Source organism: Equus caballus, chromosome 19 (genome assembly GCF_041296265.1).
Source record: "Equus caballus isolate H_3958 breed thoroughbred chromosome 19, TB-T2T, whole genome shotgun sequence".
Lineage (NCBI taxonomy): Eukaryota > Metazoa > Chordata > Mammalia > Perissodactyla > Equidae > Equus > Equus caballus.
The window spans coordinates 4,614,435-4,634,902 of record NC_091702.1 but is presented as its reverse complement, the minus strand read 5'-3'; the positions used below and the strand labels follow the sequence as shown (position 1 = coordinate 4,634,902).

The 20,468-nt window shown below is 46.0% G+C and overlaps 1 protein-coding gene across 9 annotated transcripts in view; it reads left to right on the top strand.

Moving 5' to 3' along the window:
• The window catches only part of SCHIP1 (schwannomin interacting protein 1), a 145,940-nt gene extending 125,731 nt beyond the window's left edge, over positions 1 to 20,209 (top strand). For 5 of the 9 annotated variants that reach the window (XM_070243040.1, XM_023623225.2, XM_014739572.3 and 2 more), the window contains 5 exons: positions 10,810 to 10,927; positions 11,895 to 12,092; positions 13,004 to 13,127; positions 15,489 to 15,582; positions 19,579 to 20,209. In XM_070243040.1, the coding sequence (XP_070099141.1) occupies positions 10,810 to 10,927; positions 11,895 to 12,092; positions 13,004 to 13,127; positions 15,489 to 15,582; positions 19,579 to 19,630 (586 nt within the window). In that variant the 3' untranslated portion in view covers positions 19,631 to 20,209. Of the gene's footprint in view, positions 1 to 10,809; positions 10,928 to 11,894; positions 12,093 to 13,003; positions 13,128 to 15,488; positions 15,583 to 16,042; positions 16,133 to 19,578 lie in introns of all 9 variants that reach the window. The other 4 variants (XM_070243039.1, XM_070243042.1, XM_070243043.1 and 1 more) reach the window with 1 other exon arrangement.
• Positions 20,210 to 20,468: the final 259 nt, after the last annotated feature.

Here is a 20,468-nt window from a genome sequence, read left to right as displayed (position 1 = left end):
GCGTGCCGTACTCTGAGGAGCTCAGTACTCATTTTAAACGAGGCTGAGGGCTTAAATTAAGTGGACAAGCAATAGACTCGGAAGTGCTGGGCCTTTAAGGCGGGGCCTACCCAGCTAAGTGGGATCTATGGCAAAATAATGGAATTCAGTTTATGTATTTTAAAGAATGTGCATTTACCTGTAAACATGAACTGCACACGCGTTGTGTGAGAAGTTTCGAAGTGGCCCGAGGGTCTTCCGAGAAGACGCGTTTGGGCTGCTGCCGTGAGCGTCAGCCCCCAGTTGTCCTCTGGGTTTCAGCCCCGTCCTTCTAATTGGTGTGTCTCCTGAAGCACTTTTTAAGAGTGACAGGCTGTTAGATGTAAGCTGGGCTTACAATAATCCCATAAAGACATTTCATGCCTGATATTGCAGCAAAAGAATTCTTGATATTGCTTCATAACTCAGCTAATTAAATCTGACTTATACTGAAATGTGGCAAATAGAGGAAGTGCCTTTCTTTTGTCAAAGTTTGCTAATTCATAATCAGCCTTTTCAAACTGAGACTGTATGAACTTTGTCATTTTTTTCTATTTAAAAATGTTTTGGCAAAAAGCTTTTAAAAGCTTGAAATGAGAAAAATGAATTACCTATTCTTGAAATAAGATTTCTAAGGAATATTAGGTTTACTCTTGTTCTTGGAAAAAATATTCCTTTTCTTATTAGTATAATACTTTACATGAAATACTTTTTTCGTGACCAAATTAATCTTAATCAGCACTATATTTCAGATTCTGAGCTTATTTAACTTACTGCTGTTAAAGAAATGGACACCGGCCTGCTGCTACGAGAACACCAGTCAGAGAGGTCATTGGTAATGGACATCGAGGAAATCTCTCATTTGTCAAACATTACAACCTGACCTGTTGTTGTGGAGAAAACTTTTCTCTGCCTTCTCTAGTCTGCTTTTCTCAGAGTAATCACAAAATAAATTTGACTCTCACCTCTCTTCTTACCTTACCCCAAGGTAGATTTTATTTACATACATGTAAATACAATCTGATACAGTCCTTTTCATAAAATATGCAATGGGGATGGTGTAACCTAGAACAGACTATGCCCTTCTCTCCAAACACGTGGATATTGTGAAGAATAGAAATTCCCCAGAGAGCTTTTGAGCAGCTGGTTTGAATAATGATTACTGTTGACTTATCGCAACCATTCCAACATCCCCAGATCAAAACTCATTTCTTCTTGTTCTTATAGGTTTATTGATGAATGGCTGAGACAAGACCAATAGTAGATACCACCGCCTCCTTTTGTGTTTGGCTGGTGGGGGGGGGGGAGGGGTGCCATAGCCCCGGGAGCTGGGTCAGCTGGACAGGTCACAGGGACCTAGAGAGCCCCTACAGAGAGTGGGTTCACAGGAGCTCTGAATTCGAGGGACTGGGGATCTGTATATATAATCTGCTACGGAGTCACAGGTCAGACCAGCATCACTCTGCCAGGAAAGCGAATCATCCTTTTGTCTCTAGCAGTAATGCTTTTTGCATAATTTCCTGGAAGAATAGCAGAGTGGTCATATATATCCCGCAGGGGTGAGTAAAGAGCTTGTCCTGGTTCAGCGCAATGAATTTGCTTCCTGTGGCATCTTTCTGGAAGTGATTAACAGGCGCATACTATGGCAACCTATTTATAATATACAACATATCTGTTAAACTTGATGTTAATCTCATACATGTGTACTAATAATTTGCTAATTGTGTACTCATAATTGTACTAATAATTAGAAATCCCTTCATATAAGTAATTCTAAGGTATGTATCATTGCAAATGATAGTATAAAAAAAGAATTTGTAAACTATTTGAAAAATCATTGGGTAATCTACAGAAAACCTATCATTTTTTATGCTCTCCTCCAAGGATTATCTCTTATATTCTAAAGTATTATACAACTTTAAAAGTGAAGCAAGATTTGAAGTGGCTCTTTAGAGGAGTCATAAGATTAAAATGGCAAAACAAATTTAATTATGTAAGCAATTCTTCTCTTTCACAAGCCTGAAAGAAAAGCAAATTGGTATTTGTGAAATCTTCTTTGTCTAATAAATAGCCTCGCTTTATAATAATGCCAATGACCCCAGTTTAATTAGGTGCAATTAATTTTGTGCAAGCAAAATTTGACATCTTGCTAGAGGCATAGCCAGCTGTACCTTGTCTTACGAATCTTTTTAAATCACCAATGAGAATTCAGTTGTCAGAGCTGTTGCAGAAGTGTGGGAGCAGGAGGACAAGGCCACAGGGCTACGTTTTATGTTTTGAAATGACTCCAATGGCCAGCTGAAAGTTTAACTAAAAGCTTCTAGGAATGATTTTTCATTGGCGCATCATCTCTGACAAGTTATCATGACTTTGTTACTGCGCTTTGCCCTCCCTTTGGCCAGTGCTCCCACACATCTGCCTGGACACACAGCTCATATGAAGACTGGACTCGTTTGAGAGTTTACAGAAGCATTTGCTGCTACTAGAAAACACCATCACTGACTGCGGGTGAGCTGTGTCATCAACAGGTTTAACACAATCCTTTTGTTCAATCTTGTGAAGTTTTCTGTGCCCCTCAGATTATCTCGTGCAGTAAAAACCCACAGAAGACATTTCGAAAAACCATTGTCAATTAAATGCTGACACATGCCTCCTTAACACTTAGACTTTTTATTTTAGTTATTGAAGGAATTCTTTTCGACTTATTTGATTATACACTTTTATCATTTGTGTCTTTTGTGCATACAAAAATAGAAGAAAAAGTGAAATAGTCCTAAACTGTTATGTTCAGAATCTAACTCGGCTTTACCCACTCTGCATCGGAGCTGTCAATCTTTGCTTTTCCCCAGTGTCTCCCTTTGTGCCATCAGGAGTGCATCACCTTCCAAGCCACCATTCCCTCTTCTGCAAGTTTCGATGTGGGAGCTTTGTTGTTCTTATCAGAAGGCATGAACAGTGCACTCCCAGCGGCCACCTCCTCCTCAGTGTCCTTACCTGATTTGTTGGCTGATAAAGTTACAGCTCAGCGGAGCAGTCGCACCACCATCTGCCTGGATGGCCACGATTGAGAGACGACTTTAACGACTGGCAAAATGTGAATAATAGGCTTCACAGAATCGATGCAACTCAGCAGATCTACTGCGTTCTTTTTAATGACTGCTTAGAATTCAAATGGCCACAAATTAAATCATGAAAAAGAATGTCTTTGAGCTAAAGCTTACTATGGAACCAAGCCTAAATGGCAGCCCCAACATTTTTTTAAACATGAATATAAAAAGTGGTGAAAGCAGTGATTCAGTGTTCAAGAGAGTTAAAAGAATTTGCAATTAGGATTTTCACTGAATCCAGCCATACCCCTCAAAAACACACAGGCACGGACTCCAACTGCCATGTCTTTCCCCAGCCACATGAACATTGTCACAGGTCTGGAAGGGCCAAGCGTTTCTTCAGCTCCAGCAGCTGAAACTCATGAGCAGGTCAGGCAGATACAAGTTTAAACTCTGGGCTGAGCAGAATAAATAGGCAGGCTGGCTTTAAACATACAACAGGTAAATGTCTCTCAATTACTTTCAGAGTCCATAATGTACCGTAGATCCTGGGAGGGACTGAGACTGGGCCAGAAAGGGATGGCGACAGTTGAATCAGAGTCCATCCACAGAGATGTTCACATATAAGAGAATGTTTCTTGCTGCCCTCCAAGAGACTCTCCCACCCCAGCACTCTGCCAGAAACAAAGTCCAGCCTGGCTCACGTGTGAGTCCTGGTCCTGCATAGACACCATCTGAGTCAGACAGCGCAGCCCCTTCCAGCTGTCAAACCTTTAATCCTACTCACCTTTTGTCCAACATGCAAGCACTAGTCATCCCCCATTTTCGCTCCTTTTCCTTTTTTAATTCCTGCTAAGTGCCCACACATGGCAACTAAGAAAGCAGTCGAGAGAGAGAAAGTCAACTGAATTTCTTCCACCAGAAAATATCTAGGTATATTTCCTGCCATTTTTTCTGTGCATGTATTTCCACGTTTTTGTTTACAAAGTTGGAATCATACTATACCTAGTGTTTTAGAGCCTGTTTTTTTTTTCACTCATCAGGAGCATTTGCCCATATTCATAACTGTTATTCTGTCGTATGTATTTGTACTACTGCATAATGGCCTGCTGTATATTTCATCATGATATACATAATCAGTCTCTCATCATTAGACATTGGAATTGTTTTCAGTTTTTGTTTTGCTTTCTTTTTTTCATCTTCTTTTTCTTCCATTTATGAATTTATTCTTTCTTTCGTACAGTGCCCTGGTCTCTCAAGACAGACTCTCCTAGAGTAAAATGCCAGCATTATGACCTTGTATAACTGAACCTCTGAGCCCCAGTTTTCTCACATGTAAGATAGGGGTCACAGTACTTACTTGGTGTGTAACTGAGGTTAGAGGTAATATATATACAGAACGTGTCTAGCACATGGTAGATGCTGCAAAATGAGAGCTCTTACATTAATCATTCTTGTTTGAGGTTAGGGTGACTTCTGGATGAACCATGTGTGTGATAATCATAATCAAAATGATAATTTCTAGATTGCTTAGAAATTGGCTTTAATTAAGGTAAAAGTAGACCACATTTGGTGCCTAGGAGAGATGGTCATTTTATTCCATCATTATTCCAGTATTAGAAGAGGCCTCATCCTGGTCTTCAGTTCATACTGGAAAATATTTCTGGTGAAAATGCCTTTTTCCAACATTAAGATCATATAATTCCAAATTCAATTACGTGTAAGTGGTTGTTCGTGCAGGAGCCAGACATGGATGTGGGATGAGAACAGCAGCTGTCTGAGGAGCGCGATGGTGCGTGGCTCTCAGAATCGGTGAGGATGCGGGGCTGATGCTCCACCGGAAGAAGCTGTTGAACGCTAGTTCCCTTTTTCTGTTTGTTTCCCCAGTGGTGAGAAGATGCTGTGGCCATGAGGTGTTGGATGCCTCCCAGCCATCATGTGAACATGTACAGATGGAAGGGTCCAGAACTAACCTTAGAAAAGGGAGCAGGAAGAGAATATATGCAGGATTAAGGCGAAGGAAACCCAGAGAGGGCCATGCACACCCCAGCCAGCTTTGGGGCTGCCTTCTTCGGCTTCTGCTGAGGAGGCCGAATGCCCGAGTCCTGTAAGATGTCGGGTCAGGACAGGACGTGAAGAGACATGAGGTCACCCTTTCCCCTCGTTCTCTTTGTCACAGAGTTTGAAACTACCCTTGACTTCCCTGGGCACATAACTGCTGAAGGGCCGGCTTCCCCATTCCCAGTTCACCGAGACCTGTCTTCTGCACTTCCCTGCTCAGTCACTCTTGGTTAGCACCTTACTTACTAGTTAATATCCAGGCAGTAAAAGTGTTTCTTTCCTTGTATATGAGATAGGGAGTGTGTGCTAAGTGTTTTTTGAGTTCTCTTCCAGTGCTCTCTATATTCCGCATTCCTATTTGTACATTGTGATTTGATGATCCAAGCATTTGGTACCTGTTAGAAGACCTGATTTCCATTCCTGGTTCGGTTCTTACAGTGCATCCATTTGATACAGGGTTGTGAACTATAAATGCCCTGAGAGGCCAGCGAGAAACATAAATGAGTGAGGTACCCCAGATAAAAGGCATAGGTGGGACTGTAGCAAACTGGAAAGATGGTGCCCTGGCCGAAGGGGACAGAGTTACTCAGCACTAGCCCCGCTGCAGGCGGTATGCCGAGTGCGACTGCCTGACCGTCAAGTGAGCGGATGGATGAGCAGCTAAACATCTGTTTTTTCCCTAATGTAGTTATAAAAGTCATTAATCGTACCTTTGTGGGTGTGTGTGTGTAATGATATATGTTGGACCAGCAATATTTGCACCTGTTATATGAATACCGTTTTCTAAAAAGTCAAATTATCATCCCATGCATTCCACACCCCCTAGCAAAAGAAAGTTAACACAGTCCACTAAAGTAAAATAAGAAATAGCGGTGCATTGTACAATGACAAGTATTAGGAAGCAGAAACTTTGCCTTTCCTTTTTTTTTTTTTTTTAATACTAACAGGTATTTCTGTAACTCACAGAGTGAATGTCAGTGTGGAACAAGAGGAGGGGCAGGGTCCGGGGGTGGGAGGGGCATCTGACAACTTAGCAAGGAGGGCAGCACCTCCTTCTGACCCTTCTCAGCACATCTATAGAGACACCTCACACACGCGGCTCAGCCAGAGGTCACCCTAACCTTGACTGTTCCCAACATTCTTCACAACAAATCCGTAGAAAAATGAATGTGTTTACAGCTACCCTTGGGTAATTACAACCACATTTTACATCCCATCCCCTTTGAAATTCTCATGAAACAGAAAAAGATATGGTATGAAAATATGGGTGATTATTCATTATATATAAAGCCTTTGAATAATGCATCAAAGATCCATTAAAATAAGTGGAAATAATATATTTTAATGGCCCAGCCACACACTGGTTGGGGGTATTGAGTCACGAATGGCACAGCAGGGCGCCAGTGGCTCTCATAGCCACACTGGTGGTGGAGAGATCGTGAGCAATGCATACTTGAAATCCATAGACATATAGAAGTTCCTTCTCACTCTGTTTCTTAAGGAAACTGTACAATTGCCTTGAAATTATAAGCAACTACAGAAGGTATATGCCCTTTAAAATTATATTGCCATCACAGGCAGCACCTAATAAATGCAAACCTGAGGTTAAATGTAGTGGACCCAGACCCAGAGGTCCAGCCTATAGTCTCTTGCTTTGTGACCTTGTACCAGTTATCTGTTGCCACAGTGATGATGAGCAATAACAAGCCACCACATCAGTGCACACCCACTTAGGAGCGTGTTGGAGGGCCGAGCGGATCTGCTGATCAGAGCTGGGCTCCGTGGGCTTGCTCCTGGCTGCAGTCAGCTTCAGGCTGGTGAGCACCTCTCCTGCTCTGGGCTGAGCGCTCTCCTGTGTCTGGGTCTTCGGTTGAAACAACTGCCGATTGAGCTCTGTGCTAGGATGTCACTGTCTGCCAGCAGGCTAGCCTGGCCTTGTTCTGAGGGCACTGGCAGGGTCCCCAGGAGACTTGGAACTGGAACGCCGTCACTCCCTCTGCGTTCTGCTGGCCAAGAAGGCCGTGATGGAAGAAGCCACAGAGTCATATTGCAGAGGGGGCAGAAATAGGGAGGGGAAGGGTTGGGGCCGTTTTTATAATCAGGCTGTCACAGGTCTGGGGCAGGTTTTTGGACCACTCTGAGTAACCATTACCTTGCCTGTAATGCACAGGTCCTGGTTCAGCCCAAGGAGACAACGTAAGTGAACATACTTCTAACTAAAATTCAGTGCAACAGCTCAAGTAAAGTTAACTAAGGGGCGGTGCAGGGGGTACAAACCAAACTCTTAAGCCTTTATATGTAGATGCTGGTGGTCCAAGCTGGTACTGGGAGATTCCCATTTATAAAATCAGAAAACACCAAAGAGTTCTGGGGTTCCGTGCTGGGCTCAGACCAGCCCAGGCCCAGCCACCACAACCCCAGGCCAAGGACAAAGGCCCCATTCACAATGGTTACTGCCCCGCTAGAAGTCACAGCGAACTTCAGAACCGTAGCATTGTTTGTCTCGGAGAATAAACTGGTCTTGTCCTTGTATTTTGAAAAAAGTGTTATCTTTATACCAAATCATATTACCACTTGGCCAGTTTTTTAGATGTTGTCTCACCTCTTCCCTCCTGTCAGTTCCGTGTGTATTTTAACAGCATCCCTGGTGACGGTGGTTGGGGGTCGCACCAGCGGTTTCCAAGTAGCAGTCCTCACTGTGGACACCATGCAGACCTGGTGCTGAACAGCCTCGGGACTGAATGCCTTCCCCCGGCCAGTAGGCGCTGGCCCTCAGAAGGCCACTTCTGCTCACACTGAGATGTCCAGAAGTCATACTTAGTCTGTATCTCTATGTCGCCGAGGCTCTCCAGCCAGAACACCATCTTCCCAGACCCTCGCGGCTCTGTCAGTAGCTCTGGGCAGCGGTGTGGTCCCTGAGCGCCGCGTGGCGCTAAGGAGCAGAGGGTTCCTGGGGTAAGCGGGATGCAGAACTTTCGGAACTAAAATCGACAGGTAGGGCAGAGCAAGCAACCTTCTGCACACAGTGCTCTGCTAAGTGCTGCTGCAAACATCAAGTGACCTTGAATTGGATACCGTGGATTACATCGCTCATTAACCAGATGAGGATCTGTTTTGTTTGCACCTCAGACAGTGCTTGGGAGATCCAGGCACACTGGAGCCCGGCAGCGCGCATTTCCCAGGCTGGTGAGCGGGTGGCTGCGCGGGGAGGGAGAGCGGGCCGAGGGTGGGCGCCGCCTGGGAGCCGGGGCTGTGTTTCCCAGGCCGCCTGCATCTTAACCCTCTCAGAGGCCAGAGGCAAAGACAGCCTGCTGGAAACCTGAGGCCGCTCTCCAATGTCTTGACTGAAGTCCCCTCTGGGCCGTTAGTATCCTGTCGTAGGATTTCCTCTTCCTGGGGTTGCATTCCTGCCCTCAGCACTCTGAGAACTTCAGGCGTCCCTGAGCAGTTCCCTCAGGTTCCCGCGTGATGATGCGGTGCTCAGGTGACTTTCTGAATTTTCCCCGAGGGGTTTCTTCGTTGCACTCTGACGACTAAATCCTTCCTTTTTTCTTTCTTTTTGTTCTTTTTCTTTGCCTTTTCCTGAGTTGAAAACACTGTATGGGACGGGACGGTTGATCCTTAGCACAAAGATCAGTTTGGGGGAAGAAAACAAAATTTATGATCACGCTTTCTTCAAAATGAAAATACATTATCTTTGAACGTTTTAAATCGTATTTTGTAATGGTATTGTACGTTAGTTTATATTTTTATAATGTGTATATCCAGTGACCACTTTTCAAGACTTTAGTCAATAAATAGAAGATGCTACATAATCTTACGTTTGAATTAGGTTGCATTTAAAATCTTTATTTTATTTTAAAATATGCCTTTAAAACATCTCTTTTTAATTTGCAGTTTAATTTCCCACTATCTTCCAACCATACATCTTGAGTTTCATTATTAAAAATTGGTTGATTTGGGGGATTTTTTGACCAACTACAGATAATAAGTTTTAAAACTTTATTTATATGGGATCAAAGGGTAAACTGAACATATTAGATTTCTCCGGGAAAAACTTCAGCGGGAGAGGGTTGGGCGGAGACAAATGGCAGCTCAGCGGCAGTCCAGGCTGCCTGGCACTCAGCGGGCTCGCCGCTCAGAGCTGCCAGCGGCCAGGGCGCTGCCGCCACCAGGGGACGTACTCAGGGAAGTGGCTTTAGAGGCCCCTGTACGAAGTGGCCTCGCCTTGGGGATTCTGCGTCCCTTGGGGCTTTCAGAAAGTAGAGAGAGGACAGTGAACAGGTGCAGAGCACCTGCCTGCGCCTGGCCCTGAGCTGGCTGTTTTCTTCCTTCCTACAAAACACTGAATTATCCCCCCGTTTTACAGATGAGGAAACGGAGGTTCTTGGAGGTGAGGTGATGGGCCTTGGGGAAGAAGTGAGGGTTCGGAACCTAAGCCCCACCGCCTGCGCGCCCCGCCCCGCCCGTGCTGCGAGCCCCGCCGTCGCGCGAGCCGCCAGCAGGTGGCAGTGCATGCACGCCGCGGCCTGCGTGATGGCGCTGGATTTTGTTTTTCTGGGTTCTGCATCATTGTCAAAGAACACTTCATGTGAGTCATCTGAGCAGTTGGTACATAGCTTATCTACCCACTGGAACAAAAAAAATCCAGTACCAGCGTCAGCTAGGAGCGGAGTTGCTCTTCGCGCTCTCCCTGAGCGCGGTGCTGCGTCCCCGCCCCCATCCCCACGGGGCTGGCCGCGCCCTGCCGTTTTTGTCGCTCGCGGCCAGGGGGCCTCCTGTGCGTTTTCTTTCTCTGAGTTCGCACGCACCCTGGGGCTGCGCGGGATGCCAAGAAAACGACTGCTTTCAAAGCTCTGTCACCACGCAGTGCTGACATGTGTGCGCCTCCAAAAGGTTTGGGCAAAGAGCTGGACCCGCCGGCTGGCCCTTTGTGGCCGCACGTCCAGCCGCGCCCCCCGTGGAGCTTCCAGGTTCGCGACAGGCACCGCGCTCGGAGCAGTCTCCCCGCCCCGGCGCTCCGTGCGCGCGGCAGCCTGTGCAACCTCGCTGTGTCCTGAGGGGGCGCCCTTCTGCCTGGGTTTGGGGGCGTCCTTAAGTTTCTTTAGAGTGACCCTGTGGTCTGTTTTTTTCTTAATGACATAGATGAGCTCCTTTGGTTGGCTTTTGGCAACTGCCTTACATAAAGTTTTCCTGCAGACGAACGTATTCTGTCTCTTTCTTCAGAGGGCTGTGGCCTGGGCTGCTGGCTCTAGTGAGCTGCTGTGGATGGCCCCCGTGGCACAGGCAGCTTTATTTGGCGGACTCGCCGTTCATCTTCATTGACGGGAATGTAAACTCAACGACTCGACACATTTTTCTTGTGCGCTAACGATGTGTTTGGTATTGTACTGGGTGCTATAATACGTGGCCTTAAGTTATTTTTCACTAAACATGAAATTGGTGTGAAAAAAACTAATACAATATTAGCAAAAGTTATCATTTTATCATCTATCAACTTATCAACTTATCATCATTATCCTCTAGTAAAAGTTATCATTTATAAGTTGGGAGTAATATTGGTCCCTCGTTTCTCCACTTGAAGAACACATAAAACTACTTTCTGTTAGCAAAACTGGGCAGTGTTTCTGGGTGCGGCAGATGGCAGATGGCTGAGTGAGGGTGTCCGCTTGCTTCTGCCCAGCCTGCAGAGCGGGATGAACCTCCAGATATGCTTCGTCAACGACAGCGGCAGCGATAAGGACAGCGACGCCGACGACAGCAAGACCGAAACCAGCGTGGACACCCCCTTGTCTCCCATGGTGAGTGCAGAAGCTGCCGCTGGCGCTTGTGTGTGCTCTTCTGGGTGTTCAGCTCTTTTCTGTCGTTACTCAGGAACAAACGTTGCAGAAATTTAAAAGGAAGTGTCTCTTGACATTCCTGGACGTGGCCCCTAAAATTCGACTGCAATTGAAGAATCAAAACTGTGATACAGTAAGGAGACGTAAGCCCTGCTAAAGTAGGCAACTACTTTCATATTAAACCATAAGAAAAAGCACATACGCCCTAAAACATTATAAAGGAAAATATGCTGTATACCAATCCTTCCCCATTGGGGTTAGAAATGTGAGCACAGACGAGCAGCAGGACACACTGTAAAAGGCAGGGCATGGGAGGAGGGCAGGGGTTGGAAGACTAGCACATCGAGATGTTGCTCAGAGAAACTAGCAAGATCACATGTGTAAAGCATCCGCTCCTCATTCTTTGCACACATATTAAGGGTAGCTTAATGATCCTGGGAGCCTGTTGCTGGAATTCTTTCCTTTCTATGAGGTCCGTTGAGCATCTTTCTTACAAAGATCAACCAAGAGGAAACAGTGTCGGTAGTGCGTGCACTGCGACGTCAGAAGTTCCGTGCCTACCAGAGGCCCTGTTGGCTTCGGGGGCGCCGTGCCGCCTTAGCTCTGGGTTCAGTGTTCTGCTGTGTCTCATCACTTCAGGGAGGCATTGAGACCAAGAATCAAAACTTCTCGAGTTTGTCATAAATATATTCTCCCCATTATTAATGACACTACTCTTTATGCTAAAATCAGAGTCTATGGTTGACACTGAGGAAATAAACTACCTTTTTTAATGTTACTTGAGATTTGTACAGATCAGATCAAGCAGACAGCTGCGTTGGCAGGGACTCATGGCAGCTCTGAGACAGGGCTCGGGATGCTGGGGCCCGTCGCCAAAGATGGCGCCCAGCACGGCGAGCTCAGGCCTGCTCTTTTTTTCCTTTCGCAGAGCAAACAGAGTTCTTCCTATTCTGATAGAGACACTACTGAAGAGGAGTCTGAATCCCTGGATGACATGGATTTCCTCACGAGGCAAAAGAAACTGCAAGCCGAAGCCAAAATGGCCCTCGCCATGGCCAAACCAATGGCCAAAATGCAAGTAGAAGTGGAAAAACAGAACAGGAAAAAGTCTCCCGTCGCTGATCTCGTAAGCAGCGAACGCTGAGGTGCAGCCAGCGTGGGGGACACTGCCCCCGTCCCTGCCCAGAGTTACGCAACCTGGGCTTGTACGAGGCACTTTGTAAAAAGCACTGTCATTGAGAAATATTTAAGTTTTTCTTTTTCCTTCCGACCATATCGCTGAAAGATACATAGGCAGCCGTTTTCACAGAAGTCAGCTTTGCTCTTGATTCATAGCTGCTGTGTTTCTTAGGGTCAATATTAGATGTCATGGGAATATTTTAATTCCTTTGAAGCAAGCACAGTTTAGGAACCTGTTGGTTGTGGCAAACCCACTATTGCTTTGTTCTCTTTCTCACCCTTTCAAAGAAGAAAATAGAGCCTGGTGGGTAAGCACCCTGGGGCTTGGAGCCTAAGCCTGGCTGTGCCGCTGACCTGCTGCAGGGCTCCGGGCAAGTTACTGAAGTCCCAGTTTTCTCATCTATAAAATGGGAGTAATAATAATGCCTGTGTCAGAGCACAACTGTGAGAAGTCGGTGACCAAAGCATCCAGAGCACACAGCACTGTGCTTGTAGCAGGGTATCAATTAATAAATCGCTGATGTGAGCAATGCAGTCCACATCACTGATGTCACCTGAGCTCCCTGGGAATTCGTTTGTGGATATTAGACTGACTCACGGTTGTCACAGCCTGGGTTAAAGACCTGTCCGAAAGCTTGTGATTTGAGTAGTGTAGCGTTTTGATGCCAAGCGCATTTTAGACCGTGTCGTGTGTGTGTAGGGCCTCATGTTGGGAACGTCAGATTGGGAAAGCTTTTAAGCACAGAACCTGAACTGAAGCCGGTGAGTGAGGGCGGGTCTCCTGGGAGAGGATGGGGTCTTCTGTTGAGTCCTTGCTGCTCTGCTCACACCTCTGTTTCCTCCCGTTTGTATCTTCAGCTGCCACACATGCCTCACATAAGTGAATGCCTGATGAAAAGAAGTTTGAAGCCCGCTGACCTGAGAGACATGACTGTTGGGCAGCTACAAGTGATAGTCAACGACCTCCATTCCCAGATAGAAAGTAAGTGCAAGAAGTGCTTGAAGATGGGGTCCTAAATGTAGACCAGAACGGCATAGACCTGTTTCCTGGATCCGCTTCCTTTGTGCGTGTCACTGGGTCCTTCCTGTGAGCCTGCAGGGAAAGGAAGAGAATCACATGGCTCTTTTCTTGTTTTGTTACCGTAAAATGTTCAGTAAGACTTGTTCAAGGTTCACAGGGATTATAGGGTTTTTTATTCATCTTACATCCCCAGCTCCTAGCACAGTGCCTGGCATGTATTTGGCTCACAACATCTGTTTCTAGAACACGTTCAGTAGTTACAGGTCATTTATTAGACGATTATCCCCTCGACCTGTATGTCCGTTCATTTTAGGACATCAAATCAAATTCGACTTATTTTGTGGCGCTCCAGGTGGTGAAAGTACACATGACCAGTATGTGAACATTACGAGGTAACGGAGTGTGGGCCTTTTTCCCCAGAATAAAGAAGGACCTCCAGCAGAAGTGGCGGGGGGTGGGTGCTCACTCGAGGTGACTGGTTGTACAGAGCAGGGCAGCTGCTTGGCCGATGAGAGAGAACATGCCCAGTGGGGCGGTGTGGTCAGTCCACGTGAACCCAGGTGCCCCCAGCCTCTGGAACACGGGATTCCGTACAATCCTATGGACTTAGAGATGAGAAGTCACCTAAGAGATGTGCCAACCAACTGCATTCAAACCAACCGACTATAGAAGAGCATTTAGGAGCCAAGCAGGGACATCTGAACACTGACGGAAGGTTTTAGTAAAGACTTATTTATTTATTCAGGTACGATAAAGGTATTGCAGTTATGTTAATTTTAAAAACAAAGAACCTTTAGAGGTACCTATTGAAGCATTTACAGATGAAATAATATGATGCCTGGAATTTGCTTTAAGATAATCCAGTAGGAAAAGGGGAGATAGTCGGGATTGACCGTGAGTTGACAGTCGTTGAGGCTGGTTAGATGCACGGGGCGTGGGGACTCCTTAAACTATTCTCTTTGCTTTTGTCTCAGTGTGAAAATTTCCATAATAAAAAGTTTAAAACTTCATATGGGAAAACAATTCCGATGCGCTATAATGGCACCTGCTGAGAGCCAGCCCAGAAGGCTGCCCTGGGAGCGCACGGCTGGAGCCGGACACGCTGTGTCAGGTGACACAGCCAGTGTTGGTTTAAAGGCAAGAGAAAGCTTTCACATTTTAATTAGGAAACCATAGATTCACAGGATTTTTTAAAAATTCTGCTACGTTTTAATGTTAGTTGAGAATAAATTACTAGGAGTGTTATTCTTTCAAGGACTTAAAAGGCTTTCTAATGTTTCACTATGGGAGTGTCTTCCTTAGACTTTAAATAATAAAATGGCCCCCTAGTCCTTTTCTGAACTAGATGAAGTTTTAGACCTCTTCGTATGCTGCTTTTTCTCCCTTTTTTAAGTGGAAACTAGTCTGATGTAAAGGCAGATAAATGCTTCATTTTAAGCCGGGATCTCTCAAAGCCTTTGCAAGGAGGACCCCGCTGAATACGTCCTTCCATCCTTTGTTTCTGGGCCCAGAGCTCTTGCTCAGTTAACTCCTCCCCCCGGTGTTGGTGCATTTGGACCTAGAAGCTTTAATTCTTAGCCCATCTGAGGGGGAAAAGCAAGAGAGAGCCCATTACCTGTTCATGTGTTTCAGGGGCGGAAGCCACACTAACCCAGAGCACTGAGTTCACAAGGATTGGAACTGTCTCCGTCTGTGTCATTCCTAGTTTAAGTCCTAAGGAATATTTCCTTGGTACCCACTGTCCCAAGGTTTCGGGGGTCGCTTCTTCAGGTTTTGCACAGCTGGCTTTCCAGTGTCTTCAGATATGCCTTTTCCTAGAACAGCCTGCACAGAGGGCCTCTCAGGGCCACGCAAAGCCTGTGACATCCCTGGGCGCCTTCCCCCCTGCAGGGCGGATGATTGAGCGCTGTCAGGTGCGCGGGCACCCCCAGCTCTCGGTGGCAGGAGCATCCTCTAGATGAATAGCGGAAAACTTAATATGCCCCAAACTTTTTTGTTCATGTTTCTTCAAAACAAAATCCCACTTTTTCTAACAAGCTATTTTCCTAACAGCTAACAGTTTCTTTTCCCAGTTTAATGTGAATATAATTGAAAATACTTTACTGTTTTTCTTCCAACACTTCTCTAATTTTGCAAACTACTCATATTGTCAAATTGATGACTATCCTGGGCTTATCAGAAGCCAGTATAAGCCGTTTATATATATATATATATGTGTGTGTATGTATCTATGGTACGTGTATAATGATCTATAAATAGTTACACTTTCGGACTTAGATACGGTCTTATCTGTTCGTAAATGCTCTCTCTCCTTTGCCGCAGGCTTGAATGAAGAGTTGGTCCAGCTGCTTCTCATTCGAGATGAGCTGCACACAGAGCAGGATGCCATGCTGGTGGACATCGAGGACTTGACCAGGTCAGTGCTGCCTCCCCCTTTCCAAAGAGGGAACGGAGCCTGGGATGGTCTGGAGTTGAAGACCTGAGGCAAGAGCGAGCCCTAGAGAACTTCCTCCCTTACTTCCCTGAGGAACTCACCTGATCGCTGCTGAGCTCAGCTGTTGAGATGGAAGGGACGTAGCCAAAACTGCTCCTTTCTACGTGCTTTGTTTTTTCACAACCTTGTCCCTTGTGAGAGGTTGTCAGTGCATTAGCGCTTCTTACACCCCCACCTAATCAGGTCAGCAGTTATGGCCTAGGAGGCCTTTATCCTGCAGGACCCCCGAGGAGTTGGCCCTGAGCCATTCCATGCTGGAGTGTTTCCAGCCCAGGAGCAGTCACGTGGTGGGTGCCACATAGTGGCACTTGCTGTTATGTGACCCAGCTCTTGATCGCATCTGCCATGCCCAGAAGGCAGAGACACTGGCATCTTTCCACAGCACCAGTGCCACCAGATTGCTCTCACCATGGGGACACTCCAGGACTTGACTTTCTAGCTGGGCCCGGCTCCAAGCACTCTCTGTCAAGAGGTAAAGAATGCTTCCTTCCCTGGGGGTAAGGAAACTAGGGTAATGCTGGTCGAGAGCTGGCATTTCTTAGTAGTTTTCCTTGTAGAAAAGCCTGTCCCCCTAGGTATATAAAGTGTGTTGCATCCTGTGCGCATCCCTACTATCTCATATTCGTTGGGGCACCTTTCCTGAGACAGGACATCCTTCACCGGGAGGGAACAATTACAGTTAATCCCAGAAATGGTATTCGGAGAGCAGAAGGCTCCCCGAGGAAGGAAGGAGCACTGCTCGTCACAATAACACGAAGAGTTAACCACCTGACCCAGAGCATCCTAGAGGAGCTGGAGGACGCAGGTGGTGGAAATGTGCTCGACAGCCGCCGCAGGACTCCACTCAGTGTGTGACACTGCATAAGAGGTTTTCTCGACGCCATGCTATATAAATAGTCTTGGATATTATGTTGCCATGCCCCTAACAAAAACAAAAACAAACCCCAGTAGGCCTTCTCGTACCTTCTCAGCGTATTTGCCTGCGTCTGAAATACCACAGCCACACTCGCTACCACTGCCATCTACAGATGTGTTCAGGCCCTGCACCAATCCTGCAAGACACGTCCCTTTTTGTTAGTCTGAGAAGTTTGCATAGAGGTGTTACATGGGAAATCAGTAGTGAAATATACAACCAGGACATGCATCTTCTGAAAAATATGTAGTCACGTGTCACTTAACGACAAGGACGCGTTCTGAGAAATGCATCATTAGGCAGTTTCGTCCTTGTGCGAACACCATAGAGTGTGCTTACACAAACTTAGATGGTGTAGGCAGCTACACACCTAGGCTGCGTGGTACTAATCTTATGGGACCACTATTGTATATGCGATTTGTCCTTGACCGAAATGTCGTTCTGCAGCCGTGACTGTAGACTCATGGGTAACTGCTGTGACTTGCCTGTGACCACAGAGACCCGTGATCTGCCCCTCAGAGCAGCGCTGGCATTCCTCATTGCAAGGACACTGAGAGGCCCCCCTTCCCTCAGAGTGTGAAGCTTTTAGATTTGCAGTGTGTCATCCTAGACCTTTCAGATGTGATCCTGGGAAGTGGGGGAGGCAGAACCATGAGGTTAAAAGGAGAAGAGTCCCTAATAGAATAGTGTTGGAGGAGCCCTTTAAATTGGAGCAGATGGGGAGAAGTTTCTGTCTATTCCTGGCTGCAGAAATACAAGCTCGCTCATGGGGTCATCGAGAATACTTAGGCGTTCCTAAAGGTAGCAGTCCCAGAGTTTGCAGCCAGATCCCAGAAGGCTGAGAGCGTGGCCCTGGGACCTCTGGGAAGTTCTGTTCACCTATTCCCTTTACCTGTCCAACTCCTCCCGTTCCAGGGTCAGTTTGGATCAGTGGTTCTCAGTTTTGGCTGCACATTGGAACCACCTGGGGAGCTTGATAAACTATGGATGCCTGGATCGTACCCCCAGAGGTTCTGACTTAGTTACTCTGTGGAGTGGCCTGGGCATAAAGCTCTCCAGATGATCCCAGTGCACAGCCGAATTGGGGGACCACTGGTTTAGACGCCGCCTAAGTGCTCCCTGAGGCCCCAGACTGGGGTAGGATCTCTTCTCTGTGTTCCTGGCAACACACGGCATCCCTCCCGTGTGGAGCCCAGGCATACTGTGTTGTATCTGTCTGCTGTCTCTCCCCACCTGACTGTGAAGCCCTGAAAGCAGAGATGACATCGTTCTCCTTCATTGCTGTGTCCCCAGAGCCTAAGACAGGGCCTGCCAGGTACATAGTGGGTCCTCACTAATGATTGTTGATAAAAAGGAGTCCTATGGGGCTTGAGTGGAACAAATCCTAATAAGGATTTTCATATAAATAGTTGATGAGAACTTTTTAGTTTTATGGACGGGAACCTTTTCCCTCCTTTGTTTAAAATTTTAATGAAATTTGCCCTTTTATGTATGTCTCAAAATAACACCGAACTTTCAATATTTTCTAAAGCTAGTTCCTGTCTGTTCTTTTCTCCCCTCAGAAAAACCCCTTGCTGTAGGTGTGTGTGCATGTGCACACACGTACACACAGGTACACGTTGAAACGCTGCTCTAAGAACTATGGCTTAGCCACGGTGGAATCTTAGCTCACTGTGCATCAAAATATTCTTGAGCTGAATTTGTTAAATGAGGCCCATGAGCTACTTTATGAAAATGATCGAGGTTCGTTTATCCATGTCAACAGGGCCGTGAGATGGGCTGTGTGACTTTGCTTAGAAGAGAGGGCTGGTGACATCTTTTTCTTGAGTCCCTTTATTGTTAAATGCATAGCACCACGTATCTGTGGGCTGCAGAATGTGGCAAGGACACTGTTGTCACTTCCCTATTTCAGGAAGTATTTGTGGTTTGTTTTCCCCGTACCATAGATATGAGACATTCTGCAAAGAACTAGTGAGTGAAACTTGACGTCATTGACTACCCAGTCTAGGCGACACACCCAAACTGCCCTGAGCCTTTGATTCCAGCTGGAAACCATGCCCTTAGATGCTTTTCTCTTGCCAAATTTATAATTTCCTAAAATCCTTCTTCAAAACATTTGTCTTTTGCTGCCTTCAGACCTTCCCACCCTCTGGCAAGATGTTTAATTAGTGCCGGTTCAAGGGATGTGAGCGGCCTGGCCATTCTTCCCGCTCTGTCTCCACTGGCCGGCTGCTGGGTTGGCCAAACTTTGGGCTCACAGGCCATAATAGGGCTTGATGAATAAGAAGACTCATGCCACCCTCACTGCCGTGACCGTGCGCTTAGCACTAATGCATGGGGGAGCATGCAAACATGGGAAGTCTTTACATCCATGAAGGCCTACCACTTTAGCTTCTGTAAGAGTGGAATTGGATCACTGGCTTCAGATTGGTAATCTGAATTAACAGGAGCCTCGTTAATACTCAGATTTGTGTCTGTGTGCCTGTGTTTTGGGTAAAGTCATCACAGAGTTACTTTCTATCATAACACCTTGTTTTGACTTTTTGCTTAACGCTTATTTTCTCTCCACTGTCCCCTTGTTTGCTTTTTGTTCCTTTCTTGTCTGTCTCCATTGGGATGTATGCTCTGTGAGAACAAAGTCCCCATGGTCTGCCCACCACAGAGTCCCCAGGCCAGGAGCAGTGCCTGGCACAAGAAGGCACCTACTAAACATTTGCTGAGTAAATTATCCAAATACGTCTCTCTTTCCATTTTTAAAAACAACACTGTTCTGCTCAAAGGTAGTGACATCTGCCAGCCTCAGATCAATCCAATGTCTCATTAGATACAAGGAATCATACGCAGAATAGAAAACAGAAGAGGGCACACCTATTTGAATTAAGCACTGCGTCTTCATTCCGCGGAGTGCCTCTGACCCTCAGTTTGGAGGATGTTTTAGCCGTTGATTGGAAAGCAGTTTGGGTCTTTCTTCTTAGCACTAAATAATTGTATTATTAATTTTACAGACATGCCGAAAGTCAACAGAAGCACATGGCAGAGAAAATGCCTGCAAAGTGAGCAGAAGCCATCCACCCAGATGACGAGCTAGAATTTATTTTGCTTCTGTGGTTGTAAAAATGCTGTTGCTGAAGGTGGCGCAGAGACAAACATCAGTGTTAGTCATTGATCATGTCTGAAGCTTAACGTCCAGTGATCGGCCTTTGCTTCTTAATTTATTTTAATTTTTTTACTGTGCCACTGAATATCAGGCATTTTAATAAAATATTGTTACAAAAAATGTACAGTACTTACACCATCACAAATCATGGTTAATGAAAGAAGGTAGTTTTAACTTTATTTTTATTGGTTTAGAGCTTTTAAGTTGGAGCAGTATTTGACCGTTGGCTCCTTTCCTTCTTCCCTGTAGTTTGAAGAACTGTAAATGACGGTGCTATACAAGTCCAGCATACATGCCTGCCTCGTAGTGAAGTTGTAGCTCTCCGTAATTGATATATTTTAATCAGTCTTCAACATTTTGTGAATGTTGACTACCTGAAGTTCATTTTTAGATGTGCTATTAACATTCTGTTGGATTCAGAGGGTTCTTTGAACGTTTTATGTATAAATATGTAAAATAAAAATTAAAACTTTGTTTCATATGATATGTCTTTTTGCTCACTAGCAAGCCCTACCCTGGCTGTATTTCTCCCCTCTTCACTCGTCCACAACTGAATGCCCCACCAGGAAGCTTCTGTCAGTGCAAACACAGCGTGCTCCAGAGGACAGCAAGGCGGCAAATGCTGGGAAGGTTGTAAAGGGTGTGAATGTGAATGAGGGTGTCTGTGGTGGAGGTGTGAGGGGAGGTGTGTGCGTGTGTGCGAGGGTGTGTGTGAGTGATGCAAAGAAGACAACATCG